The 13,661-nt window shown below is 45.8% G+C and overlaps 2 protein-coding genes across 3 annotated transcripts in view; one reads left to right on the top strand and one right to left on the bottom strand.

The window, feature by feature from the left end:
• LOC105902557 (formin-binding protein 1) overlaps positions 1-5,994 on the bottom strand; it is a 73,522-nt gene extending 67,528 nt beyond the window's left edge. Inside the window, exon 1 of the mRNA XM_031578325.2 lies at positions 5,537-5,994. Within this exon, the coding sequence (XP_031434185.1) occupies positions 5,537-5,560 (24 nt within the window). The 5' untranslated portion in view covers positions 5,561-5,994. The remainder of the gene's footprint in view (positions 1-5,536) is intronic.
• Positions 5,995-8,396: 2,402 nt separating this feature from the next.
• Positions 8,397-12,960, top strand: rexo4 (REX4 homolog, 3'-5' exonuclease). 2 transcript variants are annotated; one of them, XM_031578253.2, is made up of 9 exons: positions 8,397-8,592; positions 8,742-9,029; positions 9,274-9,581; positions 9,754-9,906; positions 10,926-11,119; positions 11,485-11,573; positions 11,700-11,774; positions 11,941-12,015; positions 12,419-12,960. In XM_031578253.2, exons 2-9 carry the CDS (start codon positions 8,826-8,828, stop codon positions 12,593-12,595), a joined length of 1,275 nt encoding a protein of 424 aa, XP_031434113.1. In that variant the 5' UTR covers positions 8,397-8,592; positions 8,742-8,825; the 3' UTR covers positions 12,596-12,960. The 2 variants fall into 2 exon arrangements, with proteins under 2 accessions (XP_031434113.1, XP_012685533.2); XM_012830079.3 differs by having other exon boundaries at positions 8,397-9,029.
• The last annotated feature ends 701 nt before the right edge of the window (positions 12,961-13,661 follow it).

The following is a 13,661-nucleotide window of genomic DNA, read 5'->3' as shown; positions in this document are numbered from 1 at the left end:
TTCCTGTGGTGCCAGCAGACACCCTACTAAACACATACACAGTAGTATTAATACATATGAACACACACTTGAGCTATGAACCGACCGCATTTCCTGTCAAAAAGCGAGGTAGGAATAAATAAACTGACTAGTTAACAGGTGTCAGTGATAAGTATGGCGCAGTCTGAAAAAAAAACCATTCTGTAACCTTTCACGCCTGCCCTTTCAAAGAAAAGACTGACTCAGGTGCAGAAGAGCTGCTCATTTCTCTTTCCCACTGGACCTACAGACACTTGAAGTGAACAGCTCAGCCCCTGATGATGGAGAGACCAAATGCGTGTTTTCAATCATCCATACGTGCTGGAGTTCCTACACCCACCCCGACTCAGCTCAGCTGCAACAGTCTCCCAGTTCCTGTGGGCTAGTAGGCCTTGTGTTTGTGGTGTTTTACCAACTTTGTGGTTTAACTGTCATCATCACGGGGCGACATGTGAGGCCATATCTCCAGGGAGAGATGTAAATGAATAAAAGAGCTGGCAGCATTTATGAATGGTGAAGTATGAGAGAAGGAAGGAGAGGCTGTAGGCTGTACGTTTCATGCCACTGACACTTCACAGAGAGACACAGCCACTGTGACATCACTTCCTCTAGAGCTACTTCCTTCCTGTGATGTTTATAGTAACACAAGTGTGAGATGGTGAGAGCTAAAGAGGCTGAGATAGAGAGACAGACAGAGAGATGTGAGACAGACACCCAGAGATAGAGTGGGCTAGTGAGGTCTGGCAGTAAGACAACTTCTGATTCCCAGAATGTGTTGAACGACATAAAAGGCAGCTTGCTTCTTGCCTCCCTCCCTCCCTCCCTCCCTCCCTCCCTTTCTTTTCTTCTCTCTCTCTCTCTCTCTGTACCTGGGTAGCTGATTACCAGGCTTCAGCAGTTCCAGGCAAAAAGGAATGACACTGGCGGGCTCAGGAGTTCAAGTGTGTGTGTCGGTGTTTGTGTGTGTGGTGTGTGTGTGTTCTGCGCATATCTGTGACAGAAAAGGAATAATATTCCCGAAGAGACACACTTTGTGAGTTCTCTGAGGAAAAGAGGGACAAAAAATTGTTAACCACCTCCAGATCTGCTGAAGTGCACATGTAGACTCTCTCTCTCTCTCTGACACACACACACACACACACACACACAATCATCTTTTTTTCCACCTGGGAGATGAATATGGGGCACACAGTGCAGATCAGCAAAGGACGAACACAAGGGTAATGAGGCAGAGAGAGAGAAGGAAAGAATGAAAAAAAGAAAGAAAAGGAATGAAACAAAAGAAAGAAAGAAAGACATGGAAAGACAAAGAGAGAGAGACTGATCATTCCCGCAGTTTAAGGCCTCTGTGATGATCAGGGAGGAAGTGGTGGTGGTGCTCGGGTCACGCCTCCTCTGTAGGCCTCCGGCTATGACTCAACCCACCCAAATGATTCCCAGTGTGACTCAACGCTCTCAAATGACTCCTGCTGTGAGTCCATCCATCAGAATGACTCCTGCCGGGAACGCAGCACTCTGACAGAGCCCTCACCGGTTAAGCTGCTGTGATTCAAACGGCGCTCAAATGCACCCTGTGATTCACTTGTTGAAAATGGCAGAGTTGAGAGTGGTTGTGTGTGCGTGTGTGTGTGTGTGTGTGTGTGTTTGTGTGTGTGTGTGTGTCGGCTTGTGTTCAAGAAGGTTGTTATCACTTCTCACCATCAAGCAGATACAATGCATTCCCTGCTTGTGGTCTTGGCTCCTTATACTGTGTGTGAGTGTGTGTTTGTGGTTGTGTGTGTAGGTGTGTGTGTGTGTGTGTGTGTGTGTGTGTGTGTGTGTGTGTGTGTGTGTGTGTGTGTGTTGTAGCAGGTGCTTATTAAGGTGCCATAAAAGTTGAAATAGTGTCTCTGTAATCTGCATTTTCCCAACCAGAGGTTTATGACAGAGGTGGCTAGTTTTGTGTGTGTGTGTGTGTGTGTGTGTGTGTGTGTGTGCGTGTGTGTGTGCGTGTGCGTGTATGTGTGTGTGTGTTTGAATAACACCTCAAGAATCTTAAGGTCTTTGTACAGCTCCCCTTGCCTGACCAGTAATCCAGCCCATAATGACACACTAACCCCCCATGCTAACCCACACAGCCAAAAACACATGCAGCTCTACATCGCTCCACATTATGAGACACAAGAGCTGCATGATCCATCTCAGACACACAAAGAAGAGGACATTTTCATGATGAGTCTTTTCTACATTGACCTCAAAAAGAGGGAAAGTGCCCCAGTAACCATGAAAAAACTTCAGTAAGCTGCTCTGAAAATAGTCCGAACTAACTACACTGCTGAGGCACACCAGGCGTAGAAACAGTTCTGCAATTTAGACAGAGGAACATCTCTGCAGAAAGTAAAAGTAATCGTCTGTGGGCTTCAGCTGAGTTCAGTTATTAGCCTGGTTCACCAAACCACAAACAACATGATGGCCCAGACCCTAGAAACAGAAAGAAAGATTGCAGGCAATAGAATTATTTCTAGGAGCTATGGTCAAAACATATACTGTACACAGAAAACACCCCAAGGCCACTGTGGTCCATCCCGCACACACAGACACACAGACACACACACAGACACACACACACACTTTCATTAAATCTCCCACACACACAGACACACACACACACACACACACACTTTCATTAAATCACACACACACACACACACACACACACACGCACGCGTACATTCAATCACACACACCTGGTAGGGCAGGGGAGGATGTTAGCATAGCAGTACAAAGTCTTATCATGTTTTTCTAATCGTCTTTTAAACCCTAAACGAATGACTCCACTGAAATCCTGTGTTTTCACAGAAAACACCATAAGACCAGCACCTGATCACACACACAGATACACTCCAGCATATACAAATCACACACACACACACACACACACACACACACACACACACACACACACACACACACACACACACACACACACACACACACACACACACACACACACACACACACACACACACACATTTCACTCCAAAAACAGTTCTCCAACTGAATGCTTTGTCAGTATGTCTTTCCTTTCTCTTTCTTTCTGCCCGTTACTTGAAACAGGGAGGGGGGTAAACATGAGTGGCTGTGTTCTGTCACACATGGCTTCTCTGTGATGGAGTGTGCTACTTTGCATGATGTGGGGGGCTCTGTATAAGTTTATGTGTGTGTGTGTGTGTGTGTGTGTGTGTGTGTGTGTGTGTGTGTGTGTGTGTGTGTGTGTGTGTGTGTGTGTTTTCAGTGACTGTGCTGTTTTCACCAGAGTTGAGTGGGTGAAATATGGCGTCAGAGCTGTGGAATGCCTGATGCCCTAAACCTTACTCCTCTCCTCTCCTCCTCTCCTCTCCTCTCCTCTCCTCTCCTCTCTCCTCATCTCCTCTCCTCTCCTCTCCTCTCTCCTCATCTCCTCTCCTCTCCTCTCCTCTCTGCTCCTCTCTCCTCATCTCCTCTCCTCTCTCCTCATCTCATCTCCTCTCCTCTCCTCTCCTCTCTCCTCATCTCCTCTTCTGACCTGATTTCAATTTTCCTTCTCCTTTTCTTCATCTTCTGTCCTATTCTCTATCTTTCACCTCCCCTCTATCTATTTCTCTCCTTCTTTCCTCCCCAAGGCTCTTTCCTCTTCTTTACTTCAGTATCCTGCCTTTCCTTCCCTTTACCACATTTTACTCACAACACTCCTTTAATCTTCCCTCGCTTCTATCATTCCCATTCCTCTCTTCATTTTTTCGAGCATATCCTCTCTCTTCCTTGTTCTCTCTAGTAGAGAAGAAGAGGTGAAATCTCTCTCCCCTGAGTTCTTCTCTTGTAAAAAGTAAACATAGTGTGCTTGTGTGGATGCCTCTGGGCTGATTGGGCTGGGTGGGGTGGGGTGGGGCAGGGCTAGACTGGGCCAGTGCCAGTGGCCACTGCTGGTCTTGCTGCAGGATAAAGAGGCTTGTAGACACACACACATACACACACACACACACACACACACACACACACACACACACACACACACACACACACTTGGCTTGTGGAAGTGACGCATTGGCCAGGCTTCCCCTCTCACCCCAAAATAAACACATGCCTCAGTGTCTATGTCTGTGTGTGTGTGTGTGTGTGTGTGTGTGTGTGTGTGTGTGTGTGTGTGTGTGTGTGTGTGTGTGTGTGTGCCGCACTTGTATGCATGTTATGTGCCTGTGTGCGATCTTAGCATAGCAACATGTGCACAGATATTGCCTGGCTGTTCCCTCGTGTGTCTGGTTTCCTGCTCTGCTGCTCCTGGGGTGTTGTCAGAAAACCCACACAACCACCATCAGTACCAGCCAATCACGGACCAGCATGTAACCTCCTCAATACCAACCTCTCCCAATCAAAGCCAAACATTTACTAATGGCAGCTGTCAATACCAGTCCATCTCCTTGCTCCTAGGAATCACTCCCCTGTGAACACCCACCTTAACGCCGCAACCTCCACCCTCCCATCCCTTATGACTTCCATCGTCAGTGCAATGGTAGGGTTAACCTGTAACGACTTCAAGGTGGAACACAATGTCATGTGCCCTATAATTGCAGAGATTGATGCTTTGATTACACAGTGATTTTCCTAGATGACCACAAACCCCAAACAATGCTGCCTCAATATCCAAACTACCGCTGGATATCTATGATTTCGCAGTGAACAGTTACACAGAGAGCAGTTGGTTTTATCATGTCCATCCAGCGCTTGTGCAACGTTCAGGTTATGCTACACATTAGGCATTGTAGGCCTACTTATGATCGGTGCTGCCTCCATTTAGCTTAGAGAGCTTGAAACCTGCGGCATATGCTCCAGCTCCAAGGCAATCTCGAAATTACATCCGATTGATCTGGTGGATTAGCGTGCAAAACAGGCGTTTCGTGGCTAGTGTCAGTTCACTGTCCGAAAAAGAAGGCATGCAATAACAGCCACAAGACGACACTAGGTTACAGACATCATACAGCTGTTCCGCAGAGAACGTCACAAGGACGAAAGATATATGGCTTTGATATGTTTCAAAGGACAAATTGAAGGAGGGTCTCTATCCGTAGCATACATGTTATAATACATGGGTTATAATACATACACCGGCAGCACATGTATTGTAACTAACAAAGCAGGCTGTTTTAACACCGCTATAATATCACAGAGTATGGTCGTTAAATATTGTTCACAATGAACTGAGGTGGTTAAGCGGAACAATATCTATGTGTAATACTGCAAGCACGTTGGGTGCCAGATGGAGAGAAACAACTGCAGGTTCGACGTGCCGCGGGCACTCTAGGCACAGACGAATTAATTCAAGAACAGATAGATCTGGTGTCGTATCGCTGTTAATCCCCTTCCACCCCTTCCTTGCAATGCTACCCGCACAGGGGCCGTTGCGTGATGCCCAAATACACAATCATATCACAGTGCTGGCCATAAGCTCACAGAAACAGCGCCAGAACAGAGAATAACGAAAAACGACGCACACGGCACTTACCCATAGCTCGGTACCCCAGCTCATGGTTCCAGAACGGACTCCTCGTGATAATCCACGATTCAGACAGAGTTGCCTAACCAGTAGCTAAAACACAGCAGCGGGAAATCTCTCTCTTCCCCCGAGTGTCTCCGTGCGGTATGCGAGTGGGTGTGTATCTCTTAAACAAGCTGGTGTGCGTTTCCCCCTGCTGTGTTGTTCTGTCTCTCTCTTCCTCCTGTACGTAGGCTAGTTATGACAGTATGAGAGTGCAACAGACGCGGACCGTTTTTCACGACTTCACCAGCTCATTGTATCTTCCGTAAAGTGGCCAGAAGTCGCGCCTCTGCCTTTACAGAGACACACACGAACACGAATAGAGGTACTGGACTCACACACACACACACACAGGACGCTGCAAGGGTGCACGGTTATTTCGCTCGCGCAGACGCGCACCCGTTCTCCGCCGAATGACAGCTGCACAGGCGGGAGCGAGCACACCATGGTACGAAGGAGGGAGGGACGGAGAGGGAGGGTGAGAGGGAGTCCGAGAGATAGTATTGATTTTAAATGAAATCATGGTATTGATTGAAATCAAGTGGCAGCTGACTTCTTTGTGTTTTGCATTGAGTGGTCCTCATCTCACATGTGTGCTGTCCACTTGCAATGTGCTGTCTAGTCTAGTCATTTTGAACCTGCACACACACACACACACACACACACACACACACACACACACACACACACACACACACACACACACACACACACACAGAGACACACACACACACACACACACACACACACACACACACACACACACACACACACACACATCTTTATCACGATACAGGGCGGCAAACTCAAAAATAATTGAGGGTGTGTAGCCTAAAGTGTATGTAAATGACCTGTTGCCGCCTCAATTTGTCACAAATAAACACTTCCATCTAGTGGGGGAAACAAATATTACATTCCTTTTCCAAAGAAAGAAGAGTGAATTACAGGCTAATACATCAAAACGGGTCTTTTCCCTTTCCACACAAGTTACGAATGTAACCAACAAAAGGCAGGTTAAAGATCAAAAGGTAGTATAATCAGGCTATGGCCCGACTGAAGGTAGACTAATCAGTCCAAACTCCTCCAAAAGGCCAGAGGACCACTGTTGGCCCACTGGGGGAAGAACTGGCAGTCCGCTAGCCTTCAGGGGGTCTACTGGTGAGTTACAGACAAACGACCCACAGTTTTGCAAATTGCCTATTTTTTCACCTTTTCACCATGTTTTCACCAAGTCATTTTTCACCTTGAGAACCTTCTAGTGCCATGAACTTCTTCTGTTTAGCGGCTGGCTTCTTAAATAGACTATGCCAAGGTTATGATTTGGAAGATTCCAGGAATTGCTAATATTTTATATTGTTTTCTTAATAGCCATGCCCAGTTAAACTAAAGATAACAGTGGAGAGCAGACAAGAAGTGGCACACCTGCAGTGGGGGGCCAACCAAATCTTGCTTGCTATCTGGGTGGCCCATCCCCACCCGCTAGACCAGCTGGAAGACTCTGGAGCATAGTTGCTGAGACACCAGGTGCAGCAGGACGTTGTGATGGCCCCCAGGAGTCTGCAAGGGGCAATGGAGAAGGCTGTCTTGGCTGGTGGGACAGGTTCACTGGGAGTAGAAGGCCTTGGTCTTGGGGTCCGTGCTGAGACGGCCGCCCACAGAGGTCGCTGACCCGCCCCCACCCAAGCCTGGACCCGAGAGGGGACAGTGCCTTGGTTCTGGTCTCTTCCGGGCTGCTGTGGGTTGATGGCTTCCCATCCTCTGTTGGCGAGGGCTGCTGGCGCTGATACCTGGGGACTGTCGTTGCTGCTGACCGTGGAGGCATCATCTCTGCCCAGGGAGGTGCACAAGGCCTCCACCACTGGGGGCGCTGTGTCCCAGGCCTCAACGCGCTGGCAAAGGGCTGTCGGAACAGAGCGTCTCCGTTGGTGTGGAAGGGGCCGGGCTAGTGACACAGTAGTTCCTCTCTGGTTGGCTGAGGGCGCAGTTGTAGGCAACAACTTGCTCACCATGTTTTCCTGCCCGGGTCAACACTGCACCGAGACCCCTGTTGCTGGCGTGTCCAGGATGAATGGCCTCCTTCATCTCCCTGACCTTCTGTTCTGCTGCCCGTTAGGCTTAGGACAGGCAACGGGGTCAGAGGCAAAGGGAATGTATCAGGTTAATGCGCGTGCTGCCCTCAACCCTGGCCACGAAGCTGATAGCAAACTGCTTCAGTAACTCCTGCAACCAACGTCTCTGGTCTGCCTCAAGGCCCTCACAATTCCTCTGGTACAGGCCGTCGACTGTGCTACACACAGTCTTTAATTCCACAGCATGCCAGACGTTTTGCTACCTCAACATGCTACAAAGCTCCCACTTAGATGGTTAGCTGTCCTAAGCAACATATGACATACAATGTTTGTTCACGTTACATTCCCACCCTCTGTTTTCAGAAATTACATTTCAGTTTGACCATCAAAAATGTAATAGGCCTACAATTCAACTTAATTGGTTGAGCTTTACAATTATTTAGAATTAATGTACTTTGATTTTATTGTTTTTTTTTTTTTGTTGTGTGTGGTTCGACTATGCTTCTGTCATTAATCAGTATTACTTTCACCTTTAAATATACTCAGTTGAGCAGTTTTTTGCATCCCATAACAATTGTCAAATTCAGGTGTACACGTAAATTGAACTGAATTTACTTTACAATCTATAACGGAAATTGTATTCAAGTCTGGTAAGCGGAACCAATGTTCTGTTGGCCGGAACTGTTTATTCATATGAGTTGTTTCCTTTCAGCAATTCCTAGCGTTACACGTAACATAACATCAGCGTGGTGGCAGTGGCATGGCTTGACTAGTGGGACTGAGTTCACATTAAAACAAGGGTGTAGATGATTATATAGCTCCTTCAAAGTATTTTACTTTTCACATCAAGCTAGGAGAGTATATCTTTCGTTTATACAATTGTAAAAGGCGTTGGTGTTTGCGGACATGTGATGTTTAGCTGGCGAGGTATCGCTAGCTATCCTCGCTAACTTTGTAAGTTAGTTATTGGGGTTCTAACTACGTGTAACAGCATCGTTAGTGTTTGTCAAGTAGCATAATGTATTACACTGTATGAAATTGTTATTGCCTTATTGGTAGTGGGAGCCTCACATATCGAAGTCAAATAGGATTTTTTATTCTAGCTCTCTGGATTGACAGCGGACCAGCTAAGTACGCTTTTAAACCTAATTAAGGTTGACGTTACAATATAGACAAGATCCACAAGCATGTCTCAAGTCATACCTAAAAAGTCTGAGTCGGCAGTCAAGTCGGCGCCATCTCAACCAGCTGGTAAGAAGAAAACAAGCAAAGAAAAAAGAAAGAAGTTCTTGAAAGCCCAGAAGAAAAATACTGAGGGGAAAGAGAAGATGAACTGGGGTCCCCCAAAAGACGTTCAACAGTTCTCCTCCAACTGGAAAAATCTGATTGAGGTGATTGGAAATTAACTAACCGTAACATCATGTGAAATTTCAGTTTATTATACCTTAACATCATCTTGTTTAGTTTACAGTTTTAGGACGAGAAAGATGAGTGAGAAATGTGGGGGGATACAAGCAATGGTCTTCTGAAAAGTCTATATATTTTAAGCCAGTTTTGGAATCACATAATTAATTTTATGGTTACTTGGATATTGGAGATATCTGCTACTAAAACCTCTTCTCCATGTGGTTGTAGATAATGAAGTCAAACCCTGAAGTTAAACCTAAGCAGACGGCACCGCAGAAGGCAAACTCAGGGGTCAAAAAAGAGAACTTTCAGAACAGGGCAACAAAAGCCATTCCAAAGCCAGGGCCAAACCCTGATCCCAAGACCCCACAAAACCATGGTCAAACAGATGCCCTCATAAATGGGAAAGATGAAGGACCTTCAAAGACAGAACACAAAGCCACGAAAAGGAAAGTGAATGGCGACCTCCCTGAGAACAGCAGACAAATGACTAAAAAGAAGAAGGTTGAAGAGCCTGCTGAGAAGAAACCTACTGAGTAAGTACACACACACACAAACACACACTATAAATGAACACACTGAAAATCTAATCATACTGTTACATGCAAATCCGAATATCCCTCATGCGTGTGCCGTAATTAGACTTGAAGAACTGCTGTGGGAACCTTTTGGATCCAACTTACTCTCCTGATGTTTGGTTGATTTCAGGGCAGACCTCTGGTTTGACGACGTGGACCCTGATGACATTGAGACTGCAGTGGGGCAGGAGGCAGCCGACATTGTTAGGAGGAGGAAGGGCATAAGGAACGTGGACGCACAGAGCACAGAGAGCGCACTGGTGAAGGAACACAGCTTTGAGGGGTGAGTGAGATTTGATGTCTCCAGCTTGATCTGCTCTTACAGGCCCAAGAGTATATAATTCTTACTTACACACTTACAGAACCTATTTCCTGTGTACAGCAAGAAATCCTACGTGTACCTGTAGATAGTTTTTTTTGTTGTGGGGAGGAGTTCTGGCACAAGTGTTGGTTGCAGTCACATCTTCACTCTTGACTTCCTGCAAAGATGAGTGAAATGAACATGTAAGCTAGGGGACCTGGTGAGCGATCTGAATCTCCTGCAGAGTTGACCCCTGGCATCAGTAATACAATCCAGGTCGTTCCTGTTGATCAGCTGAGTCATGTAGATTGGCTCCTGGCATTAAACGCTCTCTGCGGGCAGGGAGATTTTCAGCAAGTGCATACTGAGGCCTTAAAGGCAGGACACAGTGTAAGAGTATCTAGATTAGACAAAAGGACTCGACGTGAAGTACCGCTGTAGTTCATTGAGCACAAATCTTTATCCTATTATATGAATTAGCCTTGGTTGTTATTTAATTTGGGTTTGGGTTCATTTAATGTAAGCAATTTTTGAAAGGATGATGAATGGCATTCAGTGGCTGTGGTTTTTTAACAGAGCTGGAAGTCCTATCTTGGCACTGTTAGGGAATGCTGGCCTGTGACAACACTTTGCACACCTTTGCGGGGAAAAAATATTTTTGGCCAGTCCATGTTGTCTGCCTGATGCCCCCATTATTGCAACCCCCTTAAGTGTATAAGACACTTGTGTATGGGACACTTGGTTATGCGACCCTTAACTCTGCAGCTTCTCATAACCAAAGTGTTTATCTGTAATTCAGCTCAGGTCCCAAATGCCACTGATGGACTTGAATTAAAAAGGCATTTACTCATCAAGATAGAAATACACTGGGCTGTGACGGTCAAGCATGGGACAACAGGGCTTCTCAAAATCCAAAGGCTTGGGGTAGCTAGTCTATGATTGGGGGCTTAGCAGACACCTAACTTTTCCCTCTCCTCCCATGTTCTTTCCGTGACCCTTAGACTGACGCGAGCCGTCGCCATGGACTGTGAAATGGTGGGGGTGGGCACCGACGGCGAGGAGAGCATCCTGGCGCGCTGCTCCCTCGTCAACCACTTTGGCAAGTGCATCTACGACAAGTTTGTGCGTCCCACCGAGAAGGTGACCGACTACAGGACCCAATTCAGCGGCATCCGTCCAGAGGACATCCGGGAAGGTCAGTGCAGGAATGCAGAACCTGAAATGCTCCTTGCCTTTTTATTTTTATTTTTTTAATCTTTATTTGAATTTACTCATTGTTAATTTCCCTGTCTGTCAGTCATCACTAATTGATGCACTTGCACATCACTGTGATATAATTAAAGGTTTTTTTATTTGTTTTTTAACTTTGTCTCTCTATATTTGTACCTGTCCTCTCTTCCTGTGTGTTCTATGGTTGTTGACATCTGTATGATCATCCTAATTGCAGTTTTCCTTCCCCCTTTCTGACCTTCGAGGGCAGATGTTGATTAGGTGTACTAATGAGTTGTAATGTGAATTTAGCTCTTATTGTTGTTTATGTTGTTGTTTGTATTGCTTCAGCGGAGGATTTCAAGCAGGTCCAGAAAGAGGTGGCTGAGATTATAGAGGGACGAGTACTGGTGGGACATGCCATACACAACGACATGAGGGTATGAGAATCAAAATGGCAAAAATCCTTTTCCAGAAATAAGCATTATACTTGCGTAAGGTGAATCCATCAGCAGTGATGATTGCGTGAGTAATGATTTTACCTCTTTTTTTCTCTTGTTTTCTAGGTTCTGCTACTAGACCACCCCAAGAAGAAGATCCGTGACACTCAGAAATACAAACCATTTAGGAGGCTTGTCAGGGTGAGGATCTAAGCTATATTTCTGAAATATATTTTAATGTTGCTAGATTCTCTGGCCATGCGCACATGCACACTTTCTTTTTCACACACACTGCTTAAATGACTACATGTTTCTTTTATTTGTGATGCTGATATACCTTTTTCATGAATCTCCCCGCCTCCTCCAGAGTGGCCGCCCATCTCTAAAGGTCCTGTCGCGTGAGATCCTCAATGTCAAAGTGCAGCAGGGGGAGCACTCATCTGTAAGAAGCACCCCCACCCCAACACATGGCGGCATTCTGCCCACACAATACACACACACACACCTAACTCATTTACTCATTGATGGTGTAGCTCTAGATGTTTGTCTTAAAGCATCCTCAGAGCCATCCAGAAGGCTGACTGTCTCATAAAAGACCTTGTGTAGTCTAACTCATAATTAGTAGTACTGGTTGTACATCGTGTTGATTAGCTATTGACTTCAAGGTTCTGCTGTCTTACTTTAAACTTTGGGCAGAGAATCATCAAAGACATTTTTTAAATAAAAGATATTACATGTTCATGGTGTTTTGGAAAGGATTAAGGATTAACATTTTGTGCATCCACACATCAAAACCTCATCTCGTAATTGATGTTTGTGTGTGCGTCTCTCTCTCACTCACACAGGTCCAGGATGCCCAGGCCACTATGCGTCTCTACACCATGGTGAAAAAGGACTGGGAGAAGGCTATCAAAGAGGGCAAGCTCCATGGCATTTCAGCGAAGATCCAAGAACCCCGCAAGCCCAGAGCCCCAAAGATGAAGAAGACCTCAGCCCAGGCCAACACTGTAATCGCCCTTTAGCCAGTGAGTGAATGACAGTGATGAGCAAGAGAAACCATACGGGGGCTCCTTGGACGTGCTGGTGGCTACCCCATGTGACTGCCCCATGTGGAACTCCATAGCTCTCTCTATGAGAAGGGCTTTACTGAAAGAGGAATTGGGAAAGACTGGGTCAAAGGAGAGGGCACAGGGGTCGCCCTGTTGTCCTTGGTTTGGTCAACATTAAGTATTTTACAATAATGTTTAGTTTATTCCAAAAAAAATGTGCTTGTCAACATGTTGGTCGGACCTCTCACACTGATTCTACAGTTCTACACGGTTCTGTTCAGGGAAGAATCAGTGTCTTAAAAGTTGCATCATGAATTAAAGAGGATCCACAGAAATGACTAGATGTGTATGTTTCTGCTGTGATTGAAAAGATGAGAATTTTAGAGATTGTGCAAAAGAGATAATGAATATTTAGTTCACATGGAGCAGTTTAGCTAGTACAAAGACAAAGTAATAACCATAGCCATCTGTTCTCAAACACAAGTGTCCCTGCATATCAGTTACGACTGCCTGTGGTGATTGTCTAAAGCAGGGGTTTTCAACCAGGGGTCCGTGGTCCGCGACAACATTGCAGGGGGTCCGTGACATGACCCTATGTTGATTAGTTCACCATTGAATTTTTTTATTTTTATAAATTTGCTTTGATATTTCAACACATTTCCAGATTACTTTTGAATATTGTGAGAAATATCAAAGAAATTATACTGACAAGTGCTACAGGTGGAATATGTGCGCGGGGGGAGGGGGCGTGGCGACGACGGTTAGTGATCTACCCTGATAACTGCACATATTTAAGTGTTATAGGCAGAATATCTGTGCGGGGGGAGGGGGCGTGGCGGCGGTGGTTACAAACACGCACGTGCCAGTGGGCCGCAAATATTTTTTTTGTCAGAATGGTGGTCCCTGGGACAAAACCAGTTGAAAACCCCTGGTCTAGAGTAGTATACCAGAGAATGAAGAGAGTCACAGAATATGTCTTAAAAAGGCAGGATGATTTTTATTTTTTTCCATCATTCAAGGGAAACAAAGACAAACAAGA

The sequence above is a fragment of the Clupea harengus genome, chromosome 12 (genome assembly GCF_900700415.2).
Source record: "Clupea harengus chromosome 12, Ch_v2.0.2, whole genome shotgun sequence".
Lineage (NCBI taxonomy): Eukaryota > Metazoa > Chordata > Actinopteri > Clupeiformes > Clupeidae > Clupea > Clupea harengus.
The sequence above is the reverse complement of the archived record's forward strand: the minus strand, read 5'-3'. Positions and strand labels throughout refer to the sequence as shown.